At 47.6% G+C, this 27,172-nt stretch overlaps 1 protein-coding gene across 1 annotated transcript; it reads left to right on the top strand.

Annotated features, from left to right (window-relative positions):
• Window positions 1-7,010: 7,010 nt before the first annotated feature.
• On the top strand, window positions 7,011-25,852 carry LOC145338770 (fibroblast growth factor 4A-like). The gene is made up of 4 exons (XM_080183158.1): window positions 7,011-7,104; window positions 13,329-13,502; window positions 23,100-23,203; window positions 25,634-25,852. The coding sequence occupies exons 1-4, from the start codon at window positions 7,011-7,013 to the stop codon at window positions 25,850-25,852; spliced, it is 591 nt and encodes a 196-aa protein (XP_080039284.1).
• Window positions 25,853-27,172: the final 1,320 nt, after the last annotated feature.

The following is a 27,172-nucleotide window of genomic DNA, read 5'->3' as shown; positions in this document are numbered from 1 at the left end:
ACCTGTCCTGGTCCCTCCACGCTGACGCTATCATTAAAAAAGCCCACCAATGCCTCTACTTTCTCAGGAGGCCAAGGAAATTCAGTACATCTGCTATGAATCGCTAAAATTTTTATAGCTGTACCATAAAAACCATCCTTTCCAGATATATCACAGCTTGGTATGGCTTTTGCTCTGACCAAGACTGCAAGAAACTACAAATGGTTGTGAACGTAGCCCAGTCCATTGCATAAATCAGACTCTGTCTACATTTCTGATAGAGGTGTATAAGATGTTGAGAGGTATTGATGAGTGGATAGCCAGAGGCTTTTTCCTAGGGCTGAAATGGTCGCTATGAGAGGACACAGGTTTAAGGTGCTGGGGAGTAGGTACAGAGGAGATGTCGGGGTAAGTTTTTCACTCAGAGGGTGGTGGGTGCATGGAATGGGCTGCCAGCAATGATGGTGAAGGTGGATTCGATAGGGTCTTTTAAGAGACTTTTAGATAAGTACATGGAAATTAGTAAGATAGAGGGTTATAGGTAAGCCTAGTAATCTCTAAGGTAGGGACATCTTTGGCGCAACTTTGTGGGCTGCAGGGCCTGTATTGTGCTATGTTTACATTAACTGCTGCCTTGGAAAAGCAGCCAGCATAATTAAGGACTCCACGGACCCCGGACATTCTCTCTTCCACCTTCTTCCATTCAGGAAAAAGATACAAAAGTCTAAGATCGTGTATCAACCAACTCAAGAACAACTTCCCTGCTTCCATCAGACTTTTGAATGAACCTACCTTATATTAAGCTGACCTTTCTCGACACCCTAGCTATGACTATAACACTACATTTTGTACTCTCTGCTTTCTTTCTCTGCCATGTACTCTATGAATGGTGTGCTTTGATTGTACAATGCACAAGAAACAGTACTTTTCACTGTACCCCAATACATGTGACAATAATCATTCAAATCAAATTATATCCTCACGTTAATGCCAAAACAACAAATAGTGGAGTCTAGTCTGAATTCATATTATATCTTGGGGTGTCAAAATTGGAGGGTCTGTTCTGAGACCTGAAGCTATCAGACCGTGGGTGTTGGGTATTCTTTTTAGGTGCTGCATTTGCTTTGTTAACTAGATAGTGTCTTGTGGAAAATGGTTCTTTCAGTGGCTGAGGTTTTCCTGGGTGTGGAAGAAGTCAGTTGGAGCAGTTTACAAAAGATGGTTAAAGCAATGCTTTCAGTTTTGTTGGATACACAGTCTGCCTTGGAATTGGCAAGAATTCAGTTACAAATGAAACAGCTTGAATTAGAGGCAATGACAAGGCAAAAAGGAAAAGAGAGGGAAGCAAAAGACAGGCAATTGCGAAGCTACCATCCGTGGGATTATGACTGAACGGCTCTATGTCAGAATCCTGCTTAAACGGAACAAAGAGAAAAAGAATTGGAACGGTTTGAATAAGGGAAAAAAAACAAATCAATTTGAATTTCAATTGATAGCAGGAAAAGAAACAGCTTTGGCAAAACGAAAAGAATGAGAAAGAGCAGCAGTAGCACAAGAAGAAGCAGTAGAAAAAGAGAGCGCAGCATTAGAAGAGGAAAGGGAAAAGGATAGAGTTTTTGAACTTCAAAAGCTAGGACTGAAAAACAAACTTAAACAGGCGGAGACAAAGATAAAAGCTGGGGTAATGCTGAGGACAATGAGAAAGAACTAGTGCATCGTAGTCAAAGGCCTGGTGGGGATCTGTTTAAATATGTCTGAACATTGCCAAGGTTTGATGAGAAAGATGTAGAAGCCTTTTTCATTTCATTTGAGAAAGTAGCTGGACAATCAAAATGGCCACAGATCATGTGGGTGTTGTTGGTTCAAACAAAGCTGGTAGGTAGAGCTAGTGAAATGTTTGAGTCACTGCCAGAGGAAGTATCTAGGGATTATGATGAGATGAGAAAAGCCATTTTAAGTGCATATGAACTAGTGCCAGTAACCTACAAACAGCAGTTTAGAAATCTAAGGAAAGAATCTGGTCAAAAGTACATAGAATTTGAAAGGACCTAACTAACTAATTCTGACAGGCGGAAAAGGGCCTTGAAAATAAACTAGACATATGAAAAAAAGTTTATTTATTAGTCACAAGTAAGGCTATAACACTGCAATGAAGTTACTGTGAAATTGGAAACCAGAGCACCCGGAGGAAACCCAAGCAGACACGGGGAGAATGTGCAAACTACATATTGACAGTGACCCAAGCTGGGAATCGAACTCAGGTCCCTGGAGCTGTGAGGCAGTGGTGCTAACCAGTGTGCCACTGTGCTGCCCAAAGCTCTTAAAAAAATGGTTATTTTGGAGGAATTAAAAAATTAAATTCCCGAAGTAATGAAAATTCATGTGGAAAAGCAGAGGGATGAATTGCAAGATTGGCAGCAGAGATGGCAGATGATTTTGAGTTAGTTCCTAAATCAAGATTTGGATTCCAACATCAATTTCAATCTGCAAAGAATAGAAGCTGGGGCAAAGAGAAATGCTTAGTTGGTAAGCAGAGAAACAAAGAAAATAGGTGCAGGAGTGGCTATTTGGCCCTTTGAGCCTGCACCACTGTTCAATATGATCATGGCTCATCATGTACTTTCAGTGTGCCACTCCCACTTTCTCTCCATACCCTTTGATCCCTTTAGCCACAAGGGCCATGTCCAGTTCCCTCTTGAACATCTCTAATGAACTGACCCCAACAGCTTTCTGTGGTGATTATATAGAAACTACAAGCAGGAGTAGGCCATTCAGTCCTTCAAACTTGCTCCTTCATACATTTTGATTATGGATGATCAAATTCAATATCCTGATTCCCCCCTTCCCCACCTACCCCTCCATCTCCCCCACATATCCTTTGATCCCTTTAATCCCAAGAGCTATATTTAATTTCTTCTTGAAATCAGACAATGTTTTGCCCTCAATTACCTTCTGTAGTAGTGAATTCCACACGTTCATTACTCTCCGGGTGAAGCAGTTTCTCCTCATCTCAGTTCTAAAAGGTTTACTCCTTATCCTCAAACTATGACCCCTAGTTCTGGACTCCCCCACCATTGGGAACATTCTATCTAACTGTGCTGGAATTTTATAAGTTTATGAGAAACTTCTTGTCGGGACAAACTAGATGGACTGAAGGACACTTGCTGCACTGTACCACTCTACATAAGAAATAGGAGCAGGAGTAGGCCATCTAGCCCTTCGAGCCTGCTCCGCCATTCAATAAGATCATGGCTGATCTGAAGTGGATCAGTTCCACTTCCCCGCTTTCTCTCCATAACCCTTAATTCCTTTGTCTATCAGAAACCTATCTACCCATGACTTAAATATATTCAACGAGGCAGCCTCCACCACTTCAACGGGCAGAGAATTACAGAGATTCATCACCCTTTGAGTGAAGAAGTTCCTCCTCAACTCTGATTTAAACTGCACCCCCCTTATCTTGAGGCTGTGCCCTCTAGTCCTGCTATCCTTTCTAAGCGGGAAGAATCTCTCTACCTCTACCTTATCCATCCCCTTCATTATCTTATGTGTCTCTATAAGATCCCCCCTCATCCTTCTAAACTCCAACGAGTACAGACCCAGTCTATTCAGTCTCTCTTCATAGTCTAACCTCCTCATCTCCGGTATCAGCCTGGTGAACCTTCTCTGCACTTCCTCCAAGGCCAATATATCCTTCCGCAAGTGCGGCAACCAAAACTGTACACAGTACTCCAGCTGCGGCCTCACCAGTATCCTGTACAGTTGCAGCAAGACCTCCCTACTTTTATATTCGATCCCCCTCGCTATAAAGGTCAACATTCGCCTTCTTGATCACCTGCTGCACCTGCAGGCTGGGCTTTTGCGATTCGTGCACAAGGACCCCCAGGTCCCTCTGCACTGTAGCATGCTGCAGCTTTTCGCCTCTTAAATAATAATGCCTCCTACTATTATTTCTACCAAAGTAGATAACCTCACACTTGCTAATGATTGTACTCCATCTGCCAGGTCCTCGCCCACTCGCTCAGCCGATCCAGATCTCTCCGCAGACTTTCCACACCCTCCACGCAATTTGCTTTACCACTCATCTTTGTGTCATCAGCAAATTTTGTCACCCTACACTCAGCCCCCTCCTCCAGATCATCTATATAAATGGTAAATAGCTGAGGCCCCAGCACCGATCCCTGCGGCACTCCACCAGTCACCAATCGCCAGTCAGAATAGCACCCATTGATACCAACTCTCTGCTTCCTATTAGACAGCCAATCCTCTATCCACGCTAACACCTTACCCCCAACTCCATGCACCCTAACCTTTTGCAGCAACCTTTTGGAAATCTAAAACACCACATCCACCGGTTCCCCTCTGACTACCGCACTAGTCACATCCTCATAGAAATCCAATAAATTTGTTAAACACGACTCCCCCTTCACGAATCCGTGCTGCATCTGCTTGATCAAACCATTCTTTTCTAGGTGTCTTGCTATTTCTTTGATGACGGATTCTAGCATTTTTCCAACTACAGACGTTAAACTAACTGGTCTCTAGTTAAAGCTTAACTAGAGACTCTATCACTCTAAATAGCAGAACAATCCGAAGCTGCTAATTTAAATGGCTTTGGTCAGATGGTTCCCAGCACAGATGTCCAGAGGAAGTTGGCACTTGTGGGAAATTGCCAGGTAAGGCCTTACCTGGGAATTTCTGAGAGGGATTCCCCAACACAATTGGGGTACATCCCCAAATGCCATGCTGGGATCCAGGAATTCATCGCCATTCCTTCAGTGTCTACAGATTAAAATTCTGGAACTCCCTCTCTAACAGCACTGCGGGTGTACCTACACCTCAGGGACTGCAGCACTTCAAGAAGGCAGTTAATCACCCCCTTCTGAAGGGCAATTAGGGATTGGCAATAAATGCTGTTCTAGCCAGAGAAATCCACATCTCAGGAATGCAGAAGAAAACAAAAACACACCATGGCAGCTGGGGGAATTTAAATTCAGTTCATAACACATCTGGCATATAATCCCAGTCAGAGTCAGCACCTTCGGGAACTGTATCCCAGTGAGAGTCAGCACCTTCGGGAACTGTATCCCAGTGAGAGTCAGCACCTTCAGGAACTGTATCCCAGTGAGAGTCAGCACCTTCAGGAACTGTATCCCAGTGAGAGTCAGCACCTTCAGGAACTGTATCTCAGTGAGAGTCAGCACCTTCAGGAACTGTATCCCAGTGAGAGTCAGCACCTTCAGGAACTGTATCCCAGTGAGAGTCAGCACCTTCAGGAACTGTATCCCAGTGAGAGTCAGCACCTTCAGGAACTGTATCCCAGTGAGAGTCAGCACCTTCAGGAACTGTATCCCAGTGAGAGTCAGCACCTTCAGGAACTGTATCCCAGTGAGAATCAGCACCTTCAGGAACTGTATCCCAGTGAGAGTCAGCACCTTCAGGAACTGGATCCCAGTGAGAATCAGCACCTTCAGGAACTGTATCCCAGTGAGAGTCAGCACCTTCAGGAACTGTATCCCAGTGAGAGTCAGCACCTTCAGGAACTGTATCCCAGTGAGAGTCAGCACCTTCGGGAACTGTATCCCAGTGAGACTCAACACCTTCGGGAACTGTATCCCAGTGAGAGTCAGCACCTTCAGGAACTGTATCCCAGTGAGAGTCAGCACCTTCAGGAACTGTATCCCAGTCAGAGTCAGCACCTTCAGGAACTGTATCCCAGTCAGAGTCAGCACCTTCAGGAACTGTATCCCAGTCAGAGTCAGCACCTTCAGGAACTGTATCCCAGTGAGAGTCAGCACCTTCAGGAACTGTATCCCAGTGAGAGTCAGCACCTTCAGGAACTGTATCCCAGTGAGAGTCAGCACCTTCGGGAACTGTATCCCAGTGAGACTCAACACCTTCGGGAACTGTATCCCAGTGAGAGTCAGCACCTTCAGGAACTGTATCCCAGTGAGAGTCAGCACCTTCGGGAATTGTATCCCAGTGAGAGTCAGCACTTTCAGGAACTGTATCCCAGTGAGAGTCAGCACCTTCAGGAACTGTATCCCAGTGAGAGTCAGCGCCTTCAGGAACTGTATCCCAGTGAGAGTCAGCACCTTCGGGAATTGTATACCAGTGAGAGTCAGCACCTTCAGGAACTGTATCCCAGTGAGAGTCAGCGCCTTCAGGAACTGTATCCCAGTGAGAGTCAGCACCTTCGGGAATTGTATACCAGTGAGAGTCAGCACCTTCAGGAACTGTATCCCAGTGAGAGTCAGCACCTTCAGGAACTGTATCCCAGTGAGAGTCAGCACCTTCAGGAACTGTATCCCAGTGAGAGTCAGCACCTTCAGGATTTCAGAGAATTCTGCCTATTTTATCTTTGGCTATGTGCTCACATATCACACAAAAATGCATTCTCACACATGTACATCACCCTCCTGCGTACACATTCAGCACAAGCTGATGCATTTGCGAGTTAAGGTCACTGGACAGGATTAGAATTGCTGGTGTGTGTTGTGTCTCCCCTGTTGAGTGTCAATACAGTGAGGTACACATTCAGTTTTTACTGCGCTGGATGAGGGAGCTGGGCAGAGGGTATCTCAGAGAAACTGCTCCCTCACACTGTTCACTCATTCACCATGGCAGCAGCTTGGCGTGGCGTGGAATTGGTGAGAGCGTGAGTTCAGAGTGTCCTGTGATGAATGACCCTGCATCCTAGTGTTTACTTTTATTAGAGGACATTGATTATCAGTTCCAGTGTAAAACACATCACCATAAATCATCCTATAAATATCACTGCCAACAACTTCGACTCAAAAATTACAACAAAAATATTTCCTTTCAGTTTGATCTCTGCAATCATTCAGTAAATAATTGGTGTAGTTTGGAGTTTGTTCTGTGAGGGTATAATCCCTGAGACAACTGAGAAATTGTTTCAGATTTTAACTGAGCCGCTATCCAGGGTAATGTCGCGAGGAGTCACTCTAACTCCAACTCACAGATTCTTCAACTGTCTGCTTGTAATGTTAATGTTTGTGAAGATTCAGGAGATGTCTTCAGAAGCACTAACCCGAAACAAAGCAGGAGCATTACACAGCCGGACATGGAGAAACACCCATCCCAAAGACAAGATCAAGTGGCAAGGTATGGACTGGACATTATGTTTAAAGTTTATTTATTGGTCACAAGTAGGCTTACATTCACACTGCAATGAAGTTACTGTGAAAATCCCCTAGTTGCCACATTCTGGTACCTGTTCAGGTATACTGAGGGAAAATTTAGCATGGCCAATACACCCTAACCATGCACAGGTGTCGGTCGGACTGTGGGAGGAAACCAGAGCACCCGGAGGAAACCCACGCAGACACGGCGAGAATGTGCAGAATCCGCAGACAGTGACCCAAGCCGGGAATCTGGGTCCATGGCACTGTGAGGCATTGTTTCTGGTGAGCAGGATGCAGCTTGCTAAAGAGTCTGCTGGTCACAGCATGTATTAGTCAATCATAGAACCCTACAGTGCAGAAAGAGGCCATTCGGCCCGTTATGTCTGCACTGACCACAATCCCACCCAGGTCCTACACCCCTATCCCTACATATTTTACTCACTAATCCCTCTAACCTAAGCACCTCAGGACGCTAAGGGGCAATTTTAACATGGCCAATCAACCTAACCCACACATCTTTGGACTGTGGGAGGAACTGGAGCACCCGGAGGAAACCCACGCAGACACAAGGAGAATGTGCAAACTCCACACAGCTTTGAAATGAGGACAGGGAAAACTCTTGGCCGGCGGACTGCCCAGTGATACAGACAACAGGATCAGCAGCCAGCCGAGCTTCATACTATCCAGTCACACACTCAACACACCCATCTTCATTCAGAATGGGCAAAGGGGGAGAGGTCAGACAGTGGAAAGGTCAGGCGGTGAGTAAGGGCAGGTAGTGGGAGACATCAGATGCAGGGGTGAAACAAACAGATAGGTGTGGGGTAGGTCAAACAGTGGGAGGTGGGGTGGGGTTGATGTCAGACAAGAATCTGAATTATAAGAGCACAAGGTAAACGAAACATTAAAACAAAATTATGGTGCCCTAATTACAGTGAGAGTCAGTGTGTGTGGGACCTGTACCCCAGTGAGAGTCAGTGTGTGTGTGGGAGCTGTACCCCAGTGAGAGTCAGTGTGTGTGTGGGAGCTGTACCCCAGTGAGAGTCAATGTGTGTGGGAGCCGTACCCCAGTGAGAGTCAGTGTGTATGGGAGCCGTACCCCAGTGAGCATCAGTGTGTGTGGGACCCGTACCCCAGTGAGAGTCAGTGTGTGTGGGAGCCGTACCCCAGTGAGAGTCAGTGTTTGTGGGAGCCGTACCCCAGTGAGAGTCAGTGTGTGTGTGGGACCCGTACCCCAGTGAGAGTCAGTGTGTGTGTGGGACCCGTACCCCAGTGATAGTCAGTGTGTGTGGGAGCCGTACCCCAGTGAGAGTCAGTGTGTGCGGGAACTGTACCCCAGTGAGAGTCAGTGTGTGTGGGACCCGTACCCCAGTGAGAGTCAGTGTGTGTGGGACCCGTACCCCAGTGAGAGTCAGTGTGTGTGGGACCCGTACCCCAGTGAGAGTCAGTGTGTGTGGGACCCGTACCCCAGTGAGAGTCAGTGTGTGTGGGACCCGTACCCCAGTGAGCGTCAGTGTGTTTGGGACCCGTACCCCAGTGAGAATCAGTGTGTGTGGGACTCGTACGCCAGTGAGAGTCAGTGTGTGTGGGACCCGTACCCCAGTGAGAGTCACTGTGTGCGGGAACTGTACCCCAGTGAGAGTCAGTGTGTGTGGGATCTGTACCCCAGTGAGAGTCAGTGTGTGTGGGACCCCTACCCCAGTGAGCGTCAGTGTGTGTGTGGGAGCCGTACCCCAGTGAGAGTCAGTGTGTGTGGGAGCCGTACCCCAGTGAGAGTCAGTGTGTGTGGGACCCGTACCCCAGTGAGAGTCAGTGTGTGTGGGACCCGTACCCCAGTGAGAGTCAGTGTGTGTGGGACCCGTACGCCAGTGAGAGTCAGTGTGTGTGGGACCCGTACCCCAGTGAGAGTCAGTGTGTGTGGGACCCGTACCCCAGTGAGAGTCAGTGTGTGTGGGAACTGTACCCCAGTGAGAGTCAGTGTGTGTGGGAGCCGTACCCCAGTGAGAGTCACTGTGTGCAGGAACTGTACCCCAGTGAGAGTCAGTGTGTGCGGGAACTGTACCCCAGTGAGAGTCAGTGTGTGTGGGACCCATACCCCAGTGAGAGTCAGTGTGTGTGGGAACTGTACCCCAGTGAGAGTCAGTGTGTGTGGGACCCGTACCCCAGTGAGAGTCAGTGTGTGTGGGAGCCGTACCCCAGTGAGAGTCAGTGTGTGTGGGAGCCGTACCCCAGTGAGAGTCAGTGTGTGTGGGAGCCGTACCCCAGTGAGAGTCAGTGTGTGTGTGGGAGCCGTACCCCAGTGAGAGTCAGTGTGTGTGGGAGCCGTACCTCAGTGAGAGTCAGTGTGTGTGGGAGCCGTACTCCAGTGAGAGTCAGTGTGTGTGGGAGCCGTACCCCAGTGAGAGTCAGTGTGTGTGGGACCCGTACCCCAGTGAGCGTCAGTGTGTGTGGGACCCGTACCCCAGTGAGAGTCAGTGTGTGTGTGGGACCCGTACCCCAGTGATATAGAACATAGAACATAGAACATTACAGCGCAGAACAGGCCCTTCGGCCCACGATGTTGCGCCGACCAGTTACAAAAACAATGACCCACTAGCCTATACCAATCCCTTTTCGTCCATAAACCTATCCAGAGATCTCTTAAACGCCCCCAAACTAGACGCATTTACAACTGCAGCAGGCAGGGCATTCCAATCCCTCACCACCCGCTGGGTAAAGAACCTACCCCTGACATCCGTCCTGTAGCTACCCCCCCTTAATTTAAAGCCATGCCCCCTCGTGCTAGCTTTCTCCATCCGAGGAAAAAGGCTATCACTATCCACCCTATCTAAACCTCTAATCATCTTATATGTTTCAATAAGATCCCCTCTTAGCCGCCTTCTTTCCAACGAAAACAACCCTAAATCCCTCAGTCTCTCCTCATAGGACCTCCCCACCATACCAGGCAACATCCTAGTAAACCTCCTCTGCACCCTCTCCAACGCCTCCACATCCTTCTTGTAATGCGGGGACCAGAACTGCACACAGTACTCCAAGTGCGGCCGCACTAGAGTAGTGTACAGTTGCAACATTACACTGCGACTCCTAAATTCAATCCCCCTACCAATAAACGCCAAGACACCGTACGCCTTCTTAACAACCTTATCTACTTGATTCCCAACTTTCAGGGATCTATGTACACACACACCTAGATCCCTCTGTTCATCCACACTATTCAAAGTCCTCCCGTTAGCCCTATACTCGACACATCTGTTGTTCCTACCAAAGTGAATTACCTCACACTTCTCCGCATTAAATTCCATCCGCCACCTCTCGGCCCAGCTCTGCAACCTATCTAAGTCTCCCTGCAGACTATGACACCCTTCCTCACAATCTACCACACCTCCAACTTTGGTGTCATCAGCAAATTTACTAATCCACCCAACTATACCCTCATCCAGATCTTTAATAAAAATTACAAACAACAGTGGCCCCAAAACAGATCCCTGAGGCACACCACTCGTAACTCGTAACTGTGATAGTCAGTGTGTGTGGGAGCCGTACCCCAGTGAGAGTCAGTGTGTGTGGGATCTGTACCCCAGTGAGAGTCAGTGTGTGTGGGACCCCTACCCCAGTGAGCGTCAGTGTGTTTGGGAGCCGTACTCCAGTGAGCGTCAGTGTGTGTGGGACCCGTACCCCAGTGAGAGTCAGTGTGTGTGGGACCTGTACCCCAGTGAGAGTCACTGTGTGCGGGAACTGTACCCCAGTGAGAGTCAGTGTGTGTGGCACCCGTACCCCAGTGAGAGTCAGTGTGTGTGTGGGAGCCGTACCCTCGTGAGAGTCAGTGTGTGTGGGACCCGTACCCCAGTGAGAGTCAGTGTGTGTGTGGGACCCGTACCCCAGTGAGAGTCAGTGTGTGTGTGGGACCCGTACCCCAGTGAGAGTCAGTGTGTGTGGGAGCCGTACCTCAGTGAGAGTCAGTGTGTGTGGGACCCGTAACCCAGTGAGAGTCAGTGTGTGTGGGACCCGTACCCCAGTGAGATTCAGTTTGTTGAGCAGGGAGGGTAAAAATGCGGAAAAGCATTCGTGGGGGAATCCATGAGTCAGGGGCACATTCTAGGAAGTGTGCAGAGATTAAGTTGTATCTGATTCTGCTATGAATGGAATGACAATGTGCAGTTACCTGAGAGAAGTGTGTGTGGAAGAGAGCCCAGTGCTGACCTTGCTAATGACGTATTGGTGACTAAACTCTCCATACGTCTCTTTGCAATATCTCCATTCTTTGGTGCTTCATCTAGAGATGGCAAATAGAAATTGTCCTGATTGATCACCAAAAAGATTTCCCAGGCCCCCTGTTTAAAACATATTGTGATAACTTAGCCACTGGAAAACATTGCCAAATATCCCCTCCCACTGTGGTACGGGTCCCACACACACACTGACCCTCACTGGGGTACGGGTCCCACACACACACTGACTCTCACTGGGTTACGGGCCCCACACACGCTGTCTCTCACTGGGGTACGGGTCCCACACACACTGACTCTCACTGGGGTACGGGTCCCACACACAACTGACTCTCACTGGGGTACGGCTCCCACACACACTGACTCTCACTGGGGTACGGCTCCCAGACACACACTGACTCTCACTGGGGTACGGCTCCCACACACACACTGACTCTCACTGGGGTACGGCTCCCACACACACTGACTCATAAGAACATAAGAACATAAGAAATAGGAGCAGGAGTAGGCCATCTGGCCCTTCGAGCCTGCCCCGCCATTCAATAAGATCATGGCTGATCTGTCGTGGCTCAGTTCCACTTTCCCGCCCTCTCCCCATAACCCTTAATCCCCTCTCTTATCAAAAACCCATCAACCCGCTTCTTAAAAATATTTAGCGAGGCAGCCTCCACCACTTCAACGGGCAGAGAATTCCAGAGATTCACCACCCTTTGAGTGAAGAAGTTCCTCCTCAACTCCGTTCTGAACTGCCCCCCCTTTATCTTGAGGCTGTGCCCCCTAGTCCTACTGTCTTTTTTGAGCGGGAAGAGTCTTTCCACCTCTATCCTATCCATCCCATTCATCATCTTATACGTCTCAATGAGATCTCCCCTCATTCTTCTAAACTCTAACGAGTACAAGCCTAGTTTATTCAGCCTCTCCTCATAGCTCAACCCCCTCAACTCACTGGGGTACGGGTCCCACACACACACTGACTCTCACTGGGGTACGGGTCCCCCACACACTGACTCTCACTGGGGTACGGCTCCCACACACACACTGACTCTCACTGGGGTACGGCTCCCACACACACTGACTCTCACTGGGGTACGGCTCCCACACACACTGACTCTCACTGGGGTACGGGTCCCACACACACTGATTCTCACTGGGGTACTTGTCCCACACACACTGACTCTCACTGGGGTACGGCTCCCACACACACTGACTCTCACTGGCGTACGAGTCCCACACACACTGATTCTCACTGGGGTACGGGTCCCAAACACACTGACGCTCACTGGGGTACGGGTCCCACACACACTGACTCTCACTGGGGTACGGGTCCCACACACACTGACTCTCACTGGGGTACGGGTCCCACACACACACTGACTCTCACTGGGGTACGGCTCCCACACACACTGACTCTCACTGGGGTAAACACAGTAAGAAGTCTAACCACACCAGGGTTCAAGTCCAACAAGTTTATTTGGTAGCAAAAGTGATTAGCTTTCGGAGTGCTTGCTGCTCCTCTCACTGGGCTATACCGAATAATCTCCTTTTCTCTATAACTGAAATCCCTTTTCCAGTCTGTGATCCTCAGTCCCTTCTGAAATTACTTTATTTAGTTCTTCCACAGGAGCACAAAGTGTAGGAGCAGAAATAGGCCATTTGGCCCCGCAAGTCCACTCTGAAATTCAATGAAATCATTACTGATCTGATTTGATAATCTTGCCTTATCCCTAACCATTAATTCTCTTACTGATTAACTTCTATCTCAGCTTTGAACAGACTTACTGACCCAAGCCTTTACAGTCCTATGGGTTAAGAAATTCACAAATTCACTCCCCTCTGAGAGACAATATTCCTCCTCTGTCTTCCCCTGTTGAGCACTTTTGTCTCTGATATCTCCTGATCTCTTTTCTCTAAGTGTCATGGTCATTGTATCTCAATGAACTCCCAGTCTTACCTCACCCGCTTGTCTTTCATTTCACAGAGTCAGATCCAACATTGCGTTCTCCGTTATTGGACTGGTGGTGCTGCGGAGAGACTGGAGTGAGCAATAAGAAGAGCAAGCAGCAATTCCTCTACTGCAGCATTGGAATCGGCTTCCATCTCCAAATCCTTCCCAATGGCAGAGTCAATGGAGCTCACCAAAGCAGTGACTATGGTGAGTAACGGGGGAGCAGCTCTGTCACTGACACCGTGCGGTGAATGGGCACAGCAGCTCTTGATGTAGCCAACGGGGGTCCAACAACATCAGGGAGCAAAAAGGAAGAGGTTCTGCCGGGGGAGAGAATCAGTAATTAGGAGCAAAATTCAAAAGCAGGGCCTCGGAGTGACTTGTTGAGCTAGCAGCTAACTGACACAGGGATGGAAAGATCTAGAAAATAAATGTGGAGCTGAAATCTGATGTCAAAGGGAACTGATACCTGGAGTGGGACAAGAACGAACTATACTGTGAGCAAGGAATTCCACTTGAAGAGATTTGGGACCAAGATCTGAGCAGACATGGTGAAAAGAGTGGCAAAAATGACTTGAAGCTAATGGGGATCTCAATTAGAAATGGGGGGCACAGTGCGAAATGGGGGGACTCGGTTAGAAATGGGGGTGCACCACTAAAATGGGGAGGGCATGGTTAGAAATGGGGGTCTCGGTTAGAAATGGGGGTCTCGGTTAGAAATGGGGGGCTCAGTTAGAAATGGGGTTCTCGGTTAGAAATGGGGGTCTCGGTTAGAAATGGGGGGCTCAGTTAGAAATGGGGTTCTCGGTTAGAAATGGGGGGCTCAGTTAGAAATGGGGGTCTCGGTTAGAAATGGGGGTCTCGGTTAGAAATGGGGGTCTCGGTTAGAAATGGGGGTCTCGGTTAGAAATGGGGGTCTCGGTTAGAAATGGGGGTCTCAGTTAGAAATGGGGGGCTCAGTTAGAAATAGTTTCAAGATAAGAGAGGGATAAGAATCGAATTCAGCTCACAAGTTGCGATAAATCTACACAGGGTGGAGGATACAATGGTTCCATCAAATCACACAGCATAATCAGCCCCTTTGTGACCAGGTTTGATTTAATTTGATTTGATTTATTATTGTCACATTTATTAGCATACAGTGAAAAGTATTGTTTCTTGAGCGCTATACAGACAAAGCATAACGTTCATAGAGAAGGAAACGAGAAATTGCAGAATGTAGTGTTACAGCCATAGCTAGGATGTAGAGAAAGATCAACTTAATGGAAGGTAAATCCATTGAAAAGTCTGACAGCAGTAGGGAAGAAGCTGTTTTTGTGTTGGTTGTATGTAACCTCAGACTTTCGTATTTTTTTCCCGAAGGAAGAAGGTGGAAGAGAGAATATCTGGGGTGTGTGGGGTTCTGGATTATGCTAGTTACTTTGCTGAGGCAGCAGGAAGTGTAGACAGAGTCAATGACTGGTTTGTGTGATGGACTGGGCTACATTCACGACCTTTTCTAGTTCCTTGCGGTCTTGGGCCGAACAGGATCCCATACCAATTTGTGAAACAACCAGAAAGAATGTTTCCTGTGGTGCATCTGTGAAAGTTGGTGAGAGTCGTAGCTGACATGCCAAATTTCCTTAGCCTCTTGAGAAAGTAGAGGCGTTGGTGGGGCTTTCTTAACTACAGTGTCAGCATGGGGGGACCAGGACAAGTTGTTAGTGATCTGAACGCCTAAAAACGTGAAGCTTATGATCATCTGCACTTCACCATTGATTTTTTTTAAATTCATCCTTGGGATATGGACACCACTAGCTGGCCAGCATTTATTGTAAGAGGTCTCACAACACCAGGTTAAGGTCCAACAGGTTTACTTGATAGCAAAAGCCACTAGCTTTTGGAGCGCTGCTCCTTCGTCAAGTAAGTGGGAGTTGTGTTCACAAACAGCATATAAAGACACAAACTCAATTTATAAAATAATGGTTGGAATGCGAGTCTTTACAGGTAATCAAGTCTTAAAGGTACAGGCAATGTGAGTGGAGATAGCTTTAAGCACAGGTTAAAGAGATGTGTATTGTCTCCAGACAGGACAGTTAGTGAGATTTTGCAAGCCCAGGCAAGTTATGGGGGTTACAGATAGTGCGACATGAACCCAAGGTCCTGGTTGAGACCATCCTCGTGTGCAGAACTTGGCGATCAGTCTCTGCTCAGCGACTCTGTACTGTCGTGTGTCGTGAAGGCTGCCTTGGAGAGTGCTTACCTGAAGATCAGAGGCCCAATGTCCGTGACCACTGAAGTGTTCCCCAACAGGAAGGGAACGGTCTTGCCTGGTGATTGTCGAGCGGTGTTCATTCATCCGTTGTCGTAGCGTCTGCATGGTCTCCCCAATGTACCATGCTTCGGGACAACCTTTCCTGCAGCGTATCAGGTAGACAACATTGGCCGAGTTGCAAGAGTATGTACCGTGTACCTGGTGGGTGGTGTTCTCACGTGAGATGATGGCATCCGTGTCAATGATCTGGCATATGTTGCAGAGTTGCTGTGGCAGGTTGTGTGGTGTCTCCGGAGCCTCCGAGGCTACGACATCTTCTCTGGCACCTTCAACATGTTATTGATGAAGACAAACATCTCGCCAGGGCCATCACCACACCCCCACTTCTTGCCTTCAAACAACTGCACAATCTCAAACAGACCATTGTCCACAGCAAACTACCCAGCCTTCAGGAGAACAGTGACCACAACAACACACAATCCTGCACAAGTTCTGCACACATGAGGACGGCCTCAACCAGGATATTGGGTTGATGTCACACTATCTGTAACCCCCATAACTTGCCTGGGCTTGCAAAATCTCACTAACTGTCCTGTCTGGAGACAATACACATCTCTTTAACCTGTGCTTATTGCTATCTTCACTCACATTGTCTTTAAGACTTGATTACCTGTAAATACTCGCATTCCAACCATTATTTTATAAATTGAGTTTGTGTCTTTATATACCCTGTTTGTGAACAGAACTCCCACTTACTTGATGAAGGAGCAGCGCTCCGAAAGCTAGTGGCTTTTGCTACCCAATAAACCTGTTGGAGTTTAACCTGGTGTTATAAGACTTCTTACTGTGTTTACCCCCATCCAACACCGGCATCTCCACCTCAGCATTTATTGCCCATCCCTAGTTGCCCTTGAGAAGGTGGTGGTGAGCTGCCTTCTTGAATTGCTGCAGATTATGTGCTGTGAGTTGACCCACAATGCCGTTAGGGAGGGAACTCCAGGGTTTTGACCCAGCGACTGTGAAGGAATGGCGATATATTTCCACGTCAGGATGGTGAGTGGCTTGGGGGGGGAACTTGCAGGTGGGGGTGTTCCCATGTATCTGCTGCCCTTGTCCTTCAAGATGGAAGTGGTCATGGGGTTTGGAAGGTGCTGTCTAAGGATCTTTGGTGAATTGCTGCAGTGCATCTTGTAGATAGTACACGCTGCTGCTACTGAGCATCGGTGGTGGAGGGATTGAATGTCTGTAGATGTGGTGCCAATCAAGTGGACTGCTTTGTCCTGGACGGTGTCGAGCTTATTGAGTATTGTTGGAGCTGCACTCATCCAGGCAAGTGAGGGAAGAAGTTGTTCTTGAGTTGATTGGTGCATGACCTCAGACTCTTATATCTTTTTCCCGAAGGAAGGAGGTGGAAGAGAGAATGTCCGAGGTGTGTGGAGTCCTTAATTATGTGGCTGCTTTGCTGAGACAGCGGGAAGTGTAGACAGAGTCAATAGATGGAAGGCTGGTTTGCTACATTCACGATCTTTTGTAGTTCCTTGCGGTCTTGGGCAGAACAGGATCCATACCAAGCTGTGATACAACCAAAAAGAATGTTTCCTATGGAGCATCTGTAAAAGTTGGTGAGAGTTGTAGCTGACATACCAAATTTCATACCAAAGCCCACCAAAAGGCGTTGGTGGGCTTTCTATCACACTCCTGACTTGTGCCTTGTAGATGGCAGACAGGCTTTGGGGAGTCAGGATGTGAGTTACTCGTCGCAGGATTCTGAGCCTCTGACCTGCTCTTGTAGCCACTGTGTTTATGTGGAGTCCAATTGAGTCAATGGTAACCCCAAGGATGTTGACAGTGGGGGATTCAGTGATGGTTAATCATTGAATGTCAAGGGGCAGTGGTGAGAATGTCTCTTGTTGGTGATGGGCATTGCCTGGCTCTTGTGTGGCATGAATGTAACTGGCACTTGTCAGCCCAAGCCTGGATATTGTCTAGATCTTGTTACATTTGAACATGAACTGCTTCAGTATCTGAGGAGTCGCGAGTGGTGCTGAATATTGTGTAATCATCAGTGAACATCCCCATGTCTGACCTTACAGAACATAAGAACATAAGAAATAGGAGCAGGAGTAGGCCATCCAGCCCTTCGAGCCTGCCCCGCCATTCAATAAGATCATGGCTGATCTGTCGTGTCTCAGTTCCACATTCCCGCCCTCTCCCCTCGCTTATCAAAAACCCATCAACCCGCGTCTTAAAAATATTTAGCGAGGCAGCCTCCACCACTTCAACGGGCAGAGAATTCCAGAGATTCACCACCCTTTGAATGAAGAAGTTCCTCCTCAACTCCGTTCTAAACAGCCCCCCCCTTTATCTTGAGGCTGTGCCCCCTAGTCCTACTGTCCTTTCTGAGCGGGAAGAGCCTCTCCACCTCTATCCTATCCATCCCATTCATCATCTTATACGTCTCAATGAGATCTCCCCTCATTCTTCTAAACTCTAATGAGTACAAGCCTAGTTTATTCAGCCTCTCCTCATAGCTCAACCCCCTCAACTCCGGTATCAGCCAAGTAAACCTCCTCTGCACTCCCTCCAAGGCCAAAATATCTTTGCGTAAGTACGGCGACCAAAACTGCACACAGTACTCCAGCTGCGGCCTCACCAATGCCCTATACAGCTGCAGCAAGACCTCCCTACTTTTATATTCAATCCCCCTCGCTATGAAGGCCAGCATCCCATTCGCCTTCCTGACCACCTGCTGCACCTGCAGGCTGGGTTTTTGCGACTCATGCACAAGGACCCCGAGGGAAGGTCATTGATGAAGCAGCTGAAGATGGTTGGGCCTCGGACAGTATCCTGAAGGACTCCTGGAACTGAGATGACTGATCCTCCACAACCACAACCATCTTCCTATGTACCGGGTGTCACCCCAACCAGCCGAGAGTTTGCCTCCTGATATTCATTGATTCCAGTTTCACTCGGGTTCCTTGATGCCACACTGGGTCAAATGCAGCCTTGATGTTAGGGGCTGTCACTCTCACCTCACCTCTGGAATTCAGCTCTTTTATCCATGTTTGAACCAAGGCTGTAATGAGATCAGGAGCTGAGTGACCCCCTGGTGAAACCCAAACTGGGTGTCACTGAGCAGGTTATTGCTGAGCAGGTGCTGCTGGATCGCGCTGTCGATGACCCCTTCCATCACTTTACTGATGATCGAGAGTAGACTGATTGGGCAGTAATTGGCCGGGTTGGATTTGTCCTGCTTTTTGTGTACAGGACATACCTGGGCAATTTTCCACATTGCTGGGTAGATGCCAGTGCTGTAACTGTACTGGAAAAGCTTGGCTAGGGGAGCAGCAAGTTCTGGAGCACAAGTCTTCAGTACTATGGCTGGAATATTGTCAGGGCCCATTGCCTTTGGAGGGCTGAAGGGCCTGTTTCCTGTGCTGTACTATTCAGTATCCAGTGCCTCCAGCCATTTCTTGGTATCATGTGGAGTGAATCGAATGGCTGGAGACTGGTACCTGTGATGCTGGGAACCACTGGAGGAGGCTGAGATGGATCCACTCGGTACTTCTAGCTGAAGATTACTGTGAATTTTTCAGCCTTGTCTATTTCACTGATGTGCTGGGCTCCTCCATCACTGAGGATGGGGATATTTGTGGAGCCTCCTCCTCAATTGTTTAATTGTTCACCATCTTTCACGACTGGATGTGGAAGGACTGCAGAGCTTAGATCTGATCCATTGGTTGTAGGATCACTTCATTCTGTCTATCACTTGCTGTTTTTACCTTTTGACATGCAAGTAGTCTAGTATTGTAGCTTCACCAGATTGACACCTCATTTTTAGGTATGCCTGGTGCTGCTCCCAGCATGCCCTCCTGCACTCTCCACTGAACCAGGGTTGATCTCCTGGTTTGATGGTAATGGTTGAGTGGGGGATATACCTGGCCATGAGGTTACAGATTGTGCTGGAGTACAATTCCGCTGCTGTTAATGGCCCACAGAGCCTCATGGATACCCAGTCTTGAGTCGCTAGATTGGTTTGAAGTCTGTCCCATTTAGCACGGTGATAGTGCCACACAACACGATGGAGTTTATTCTCAATGTCATCTCCCCAAGGACTGTGCAGTGATCACTCCTACCGATTCTGTCATGAACAGATGAATCTGTTGCACCTGGTGCAATTCTGGTCACCCTATTATAGAAAGGATATTATTAATCTAGAAAAGAGTGAAGAATAGATTTACTAGGAATCTACTGGGACTTGATGGATTGTGTTATAAGGAGGGGCTGGATAGACTGGAACCTCTTTCTCCAGAGCGTAGAAGGCTGAGGAGTGATCTTATAGAGGTCTACAAAATATTGAGGGGCACAGATCAGCTAGATAGTCAATATCTTTTCCCAAAGGTAGGGGAGTCTAAAACGAGAGGGCATAGGTTTAAGGTGAGAGGGGAGAGATACAAAAGTGTCCAGAGGGGCAATTTTTTCACACAGAGGGTGGTGAGTGTTTGGAACGAGCTGCCAGAGGCAGTAGCAGAGGCGGGTACAATTTTATCTTTTAAAAAGCATTTAGATAGTTACATGGGTACCATGGGTTTAGAGGGATATGGGCCAAATGCGGGCAATTGGGATTAGCTTAGGGGTTTTAAAAAACAGGGAGGCATGGACAAGTTTGGCTGAAGGACCTGTTTCCATGCTGTAAACCTGTATGACTCGATGAAAGTGCATACAGACCAGGAGCAGGAGAAGGCCACTCGGCCCCTCCAGCCTATTCCTCCATTCAGTAAGATCATTACTGATCTAATTGTGACCTCGACTCCATATTCCAGGCTACCACAATAACATTTCACCCCGAAAACCTTCCAACCCTGTTTTCAAGAATCTGTTTGTCTCTTGCCTTAAAAATATTCAAAGACTCCCCTTCCATTGCCTTTGAGGAAGAGTAAGAAGCCTCACACCAGGTTAAAGTCCAACAGGTTTGTTTGGTAGCAAAAGCCACTAGCTTTCAAAGCACTGTTCCTTAATCTGGTGAGTGGGAGTTCTGTTTACAAACAGGGCATATAATTCTTTACATGCCCTGTTTGTGAACAGAACTCCCATTTACCTAAACCACGTCCAACACATCCACATCAACCCTAACCCTTAAATAAAGAGATTAATACTGTACACGATACTCCACATCTGCTCTCACCAGTGCCCTGAATAACTTCCTTACTTTGTAATCAATTCCCCTGAGAATAAATGATAACATTCTATTAGCTTTCCTAATTACTTGCTGTTCCTGTATAATCCTCTCTTGTGACTCTTGCACTGGGACACCCAGATTCCTCTGAAACTCAGAACTCTGCAATTATTTGCTATTTATGTCATTGTTAGGATCAAAAACCAGAACATATCATTTGGAGCCAGACTGGACCCCAACTATTTGCTGTTGTGGCATTAATGTGAGAATAAGGATGTTTTACTCCACCGTGGATTCTCCTGACAAATCAGGGATCTTTCATCAAAACAAACTTCATTGAACAACAGCTTGTTTACACAATGGAGAGTGCTGGGGTACCATTTCACCAGGGCTCCGATCTCACAGTGTGCTGGGAGACTCCCTCCCCCACATCGACATCGCAACCCCCACCTCCCCCCGTCAGCGGCATGCTTCCCCATCTCCTCCCCAACACAGATCGCCGGAATGGGGAAGCCCTGTCCATGCCCCAGCACTTCACCACCCCTTCTCCATAGCCACCAACATGCCTCCCTTAATGTCCCACCCCTGACCTCCACTCAGGCCCTACATCCTTGGCACACTGTCATTGTGCCAGATTGGACACTGCACAGCCATGTCACTGACCACCTGGGGGTTTCAGTGGCCTCCGAGTCCCTCAGTGTGACCAGTACGCCTGGTCACAGCTACTGGAGACCATTAATTAGTTCAATTTAAGTCGCCATACTCCAGTGCTTCTTTGGGTACACTGAGGGAGAATTTAGCACGGCAAATGCACCTAACCTGCACCATTTCCAAATGTTCCGGTAGCTGAGAGAATCCAGTATCAAATGGCAATATTTAAATGCTGTTTAAATATATGAATCAACCTCGCGTTCTTTCGGGGGAGATTCGGTTTTTCGCCACTAGAAAAGGGGCTGGGAAGATTACAAACAGTTTGGCACCAGGCACAAAACCCACCCTCAGGCCCTCACCCAATTTCCCTGGATGAGTGTGATCTACGTCAGGTGCAGCAAGGCTGGAATATCATCCCTCCCACATGTAGGCCAGACTGGGTAAAGAGGGCAGATTTCCTTCCTTCAAGGACAATACTGAACCAGATGGCTCTTTACAACAACCCAGTAATTTCTCACCATTACTGAGACTAGTTTCATTATCCAGATTTATTCAATTTAATTAGTTGAATTTAATGATGCTTGGATTTCACGGGAATGTCCCAGGACTCCCGATTACGAGTCCAGTAATATAATCCTTATAACCATTCTCATAAAATGCAGACTTCAACTGTAATTCGTTTGAGGCTTTGGGATATTCAAAAGAATTGAGTTGATCAAAACATACCTTAACTGATCATTCAATTAGATTCTAGCCTGGAACACAGTCCTGGATATCACCCCTCAGCCACAATCCCAATCAGATCTCAATTTGTAACTCGCTGCTCTACCGATGTTAATCCAGCTTCCTCACACTGTCACTCAGTAACCCCTCTCCCCCAGCACCCTGTGTTACTGACTGTATCTGTACTGATGTTAATCCAGCTCCCTCACACTGTCACTCAGTAACCCCTCTCCCCCAGCACCCTGTGTTACTGACTGTATCTGTACTGATGTTAATCCAGTTCCCTCACACTGTCACTCAGTAACCCCTCTCCCCCCAGCACCCTGTGTTACTGACTGTATCTGTACTGATGTTAATCCAGCTCCCTCACACTGTCACTCAGTAACCCCTCTCCCCCCAGCACCCTGTGTTACTGACACTATCTGTACTGATGTTAATCCAGCTCCCTCACACTGTCACTCAGTAACCCCTCTCCCCCCAGCACCCTGTGTTACTGACTGTATCTGTACTGATGTTAATCCAGCTCTCTCACACTGTCACTCAGTAACCCCTCTCCCCCAGCACCCTGTGTTACTGACTGTATCTGTACTGATGTTAATCCAGTTCCCTCACACTGTCACTCAGTAACCCCTCTCCCCCCAGCACCCTGTGTTACTGACTGTATCTGTACTGATGTTAATCCAGCTCCCTCACACTGTCACTCAGTAACCCCTCTCCCCCCAGCACCCTGTGTTACTGACACTATCTGTACTGATGTTAATCCAGCTCCCTCACACTGTCACTCAGTAACCCCTCTCCCCCCAGCACCCTGTGTTACTGACTGTATCTGTACTGATGTTAATCCAGCTCCCTCACACTTTCACTCAGTAACCCCTCTCTCCCAGCACCCTGTGTTACTGACTGTATCTGTACTGATGTTAATCCAGCTCCCTCACAGTGTCATTAGCTGTGTTATATCTTTTACTTCCAGCACTACTCACTGGTCTGTTCACTCCAACAGGTATCATGGAGCTATTTTCAGTGAAGATTGGGATTGTTGCCATTCGAGCTGTCGTCACGCGACTGTTTCTTGCAATAACCAGCAAAGGAATCTTATATGGGTCGGTAAGTATCACACTGTAAAACCATTGAATCTTCCCAGCCCACCTCAGTGACTTGGTGAACAGCTTTAAATGGTAAACAATTGCAGCATGCTGCTGTGCAGAGGGACCTGGGTGTCCTTGTGCATGAATCAGCAGGTGCAGCAGGTAATTAAAATGGCAAATGGAATTTTGTCCTTCATTGCTGGAGGGATGGAGTTTAAAAACGGCAAGATTGTGTTGCAGCTGTATAAGGTGCAACCTCTCTCCCCCAGCACCCTTGTGTTACTGACTGTATCTGTACAGATGTTAATCCAGCTCGCTCTCACTGTCACTCAGTAACCCCTCTCCCCCCAGCACCCTGTGTTATTGACTGTATCTGTACTGATGTTAATCCAGCTCCCTCACACTGTCACTCAGTAACCCCTCTCCCCCCAGCACCCTGTGTTACTGACTGTATCGGTACTGATGTTAATCCAGCTCCCTCACACTGTCACTCAGTAACCCCTCTCCCCCAGCACCCTGTGTTACTGACTGTATCTTTACTGATGTTAATCCAGCTCCCTCACACTGTCACTCAGTGACCCCTCTCCCCTAGCACCTGGAGTACTGTGTACAGTTTTGGTCTCCTTACTTGAGAAAGGATATACTGGCACTGGAGAGGGTACAGAGGAGATTCACAAGGTTGATTCCTGTTGAGGAAGTTGGCTTATGAGGAGAGATAGAGTAGACTGGGGCTATACTCATTGGAACTCAGAACAGTGAGGGGAGATCTTATAGAAACATATAAGATTATGAAAAGAATAAGTAAAATATTTATTGATAAAGGTCTTTACTCAGAGGGTAGTAAGGGCGTGGAATGCCCTGTCTGCAGCAGTTGTGGACTCGCCAACTTTAAGGGCATTCAGATGGTCAGTGGATAGGCATATGGATAACATTGGAATAGTTTAGGTTAGAGGGTCATTAGATTGGTTCCACTGGTCAGCGCAACATCGAGGGCCGAAGGGCCTGTACTGTGCTGTAATGTTCTATGTTCAGAGGAGAGAAGTTCCTGAAGGTGCTGACTCTCACTGGGATCCAGTTCCTGAAGGTGCTGACTCTCACTGGGATACAGTTCCTGAAGTTGCTGACTCTCACTGGGATCCAGTTCCTGAAGGTGCTGACTCTCACTGGGATACAGTTCCTGAAGGCGCTGACTCTCACTGGGATCCAGTTCCTGAAGGTGCTGACTCTCACTGGGATACAGTTCCCGAAGGTGCTGACTCTCACTGGGATACAGTTCCCGAAGGTGCTGACTCTCACTGGGATCCAGTTCCTGAAGGTGCTGACTCTCACTGGGATACAGTTCCCGAAGGTGCTGACTCTCACTGGGATACAGTTCCCGAAGGTGCTGACTCTCACTGGGATACAGTTCCTGAAGGTGCTGACTCTCACTGGGATACAGTTCCTGAAGGCGCTGACTCTCACTGGGATACAGTTCCTCACTGGGATCCTGAAGGCGCTGACTCTCACTGGGATCCAGTTCCTGAAGGTGCTGACTCTCACTGGGATACAGTTCCCGAAGGTGCTGACTCTCACTGGGATACAGTTCCCGAAGGTGCTGACTCTCACTGGGATACAGTTCCTGAAGGTGCTGACTCTCACTGGGATACAGTTCCTGAAGGTGCTGACTCTCACTGGGACACAGTTCCTGAAGGTGCTGACTCTGACTGGGATACAGTTCCTGAAGGTGCTGACTCTCACTGGGATACAGTTCCCGAAGGTGCTGACTCTCACTGGGATCCAGTTCCTGAAGGTGCTGACTCTCACTGGGATACAGTTCCTGAAGGTGCTGATTCTCACTGGGATACAGTTCCTGAAGGTGCTGATTCTCACTGGGATACAGTTCCTGAAGGTGCTGACTCTCACTGGGATCCAGTTCCTGAAGGTGCTGACCCTCACTGGGATACAGTTCCTGAAGGTGCTGATTCTCACTGGGATACAGTTCCTGAAGGTGCTGACTCTCACTGGGATACAGTTGATTTGATTTATTATTGTCATGTGTATTAACATAGTGAAGAGTATTGTTTCTTGTGTACTATACAGTCAAAACATATGGTTCATAGAGGAGGGAGTGCAGAATGTAGTGTTATAGTCATAGCTAGGGTGTAGAGAAAAATCAACTTAGTACAAGGTAAGTCCATTCAAAAGTCCGATAGCAGCAGGGAAGAAGTTGATCTTGAGTCGGTTGGTACATGACCTCAGATTTTTGTATTTTTATCCTGATGGAAGAAGGTGGAAGAGAGAATGTCTGGGGTTTGTGGGGTTCTGGATTATGCTGGGGGTCAGTTTCTCACTCTCCCTGGGTAAAGCAAAATAGGAGCAGGAGTAAGCCATTTGGTATGGAGTACAGAGTTGGAAGTGGATGTAGTGCTGTTTTGGTGAGTGATCTAAAACCTGTTGTGTTTGTGTTTAGGAAACATTCACAGCAGACTGTCTCTTCAAGGAGCAGGTGGAGGAAAACCATTATACCACTTATTCATCGCACACATATCCTCGGCTCTATGTAGGACTAACCAAAAGAGGAGGGGCTAAAAACGGAAGCAAAGCTCGTCTACACCATCCCAGCACACACTTCATCCCACGGTTGGTCAGGGATGTTGCTAAGGAACATTTGCTGCGCCACCAGGAATGACAGTGAATTTGAGAATTAGCAGATGTAGATCTTTATTTAAGACTCGGAACATTGTCTAAGTGACTGAGGATTTCAGGAACTGCAGCATGAACTGGGTCACAGAGAAATATTTTACTTAAATTATATTGCTAGTTGAATTTACACGAATAATATTTTGCAGATGGGATTTGAATTGAGACAAGAATGAATCATGAGTCAAAATTACTGCATTGACTTTGGAGCATTAAACTGTGGTTTGGGGTGGGCAAAGATGGGGACCCAGTCGTTCAGAAACAACATTAACCAATGGGTTGGGAAACCCATCAAAGTAACTTTGTACTGAAATGGGAAATGGGATAAAAGACAATGACTGCGAAGGCTGGAATCTGAAACAAAAACAGAAAATGCTGGAAAGTCTCAGCACGTCCAACAGTATAAGAACATAAGAAATAGGAGCAGGAGTAGGCCATATAGCCCTTCGAGCCTGCCCCGGCATTCAATAAGATCATGGCTGATCTGTCGTGGCTCAGTTCCACATTCCCGCCCTCTCCCCATAACCCTTAATCCCCTTGCCTACCAAAAACCCATCAACCCGCGTCTTAAATATATTTAGTGAGGCAGCCTCCACCACTTCAACGGGCAGAGAATTCCACAGATTCGCCACCCTTTGAGTGAAGAAGTTCCTCCTCAACTCCGTTCCAAACTGCCCCCCCCTCTTACCTTGAGGCTGTGCCCTCTAGTATCTGTGGAGACAAAGGATCATTTGTCTAGACTCAAATCGTTGGCTGTGTTCTCTCTCCACAGATGCTGTCAAACCCGCAGAGATTTTCTGTTCTTGTTTTGATGAGAAAAGGGAGTGGGATTATAGTTCTGCTGTTGTTTTGGTCAACATTTGTCAAAAACCTGAATAATTAATAACTAATATTGTGAGATGCAGGGACAAAACAAGAAAAACGTTACCTACTTTACAAAGGACTTTTCAGTTTTACCATTCAGATTCCTCGATTAAAATCAAACCAATCCAAGGATGGGTGATATCCCAATGCCCAAAGAACACAGCTCAATTACTTCCAAAAGTCCAGTGAATCCGGGAATATGAAGTGATGAATACATGGCTAAAACTTCCAGCCTGGTGATGACTCAGTATCTGACCTACCACCATTCAGAGATCAACCTAACTCATTCCATTTACAATCAGCTTTTCGCCCAAGAACTGTTTCCTCACCATGATCAAAATGAAATGATTGCAGATGTTCCAAACACGATTTGGTTCTGTAATCCATTGTTAATGTTTCTGTAATGTGTCGCAGTGTTGCCATCCTGCCTCTTATCTGTTCCCTC

The sequence above is a fragment of the Carcharhinus amblyrhynchos genome, unplaced genomic scaffold (assembly GCF_965287045.1).
Source record: "Carcharhinus amblyrhynchos unplaced genomic scaffold, sCarAmb.v2.hapA chromosome_169, whole genome shotgun sequence".
NCBI classification, from domain to species: Eukaryota; Metazoa; Chordata; class Chondrichthyes; order Carcharhiniformes; family Carcharhinidae; genus Carcharhinus; species Carcharhinus amblyrhynchos.
The sequence above is the reverse complement of the archived record's forward strand: the minus strand, read 5'-3'. Positions and strand labels throughout refer to the sequence as shown.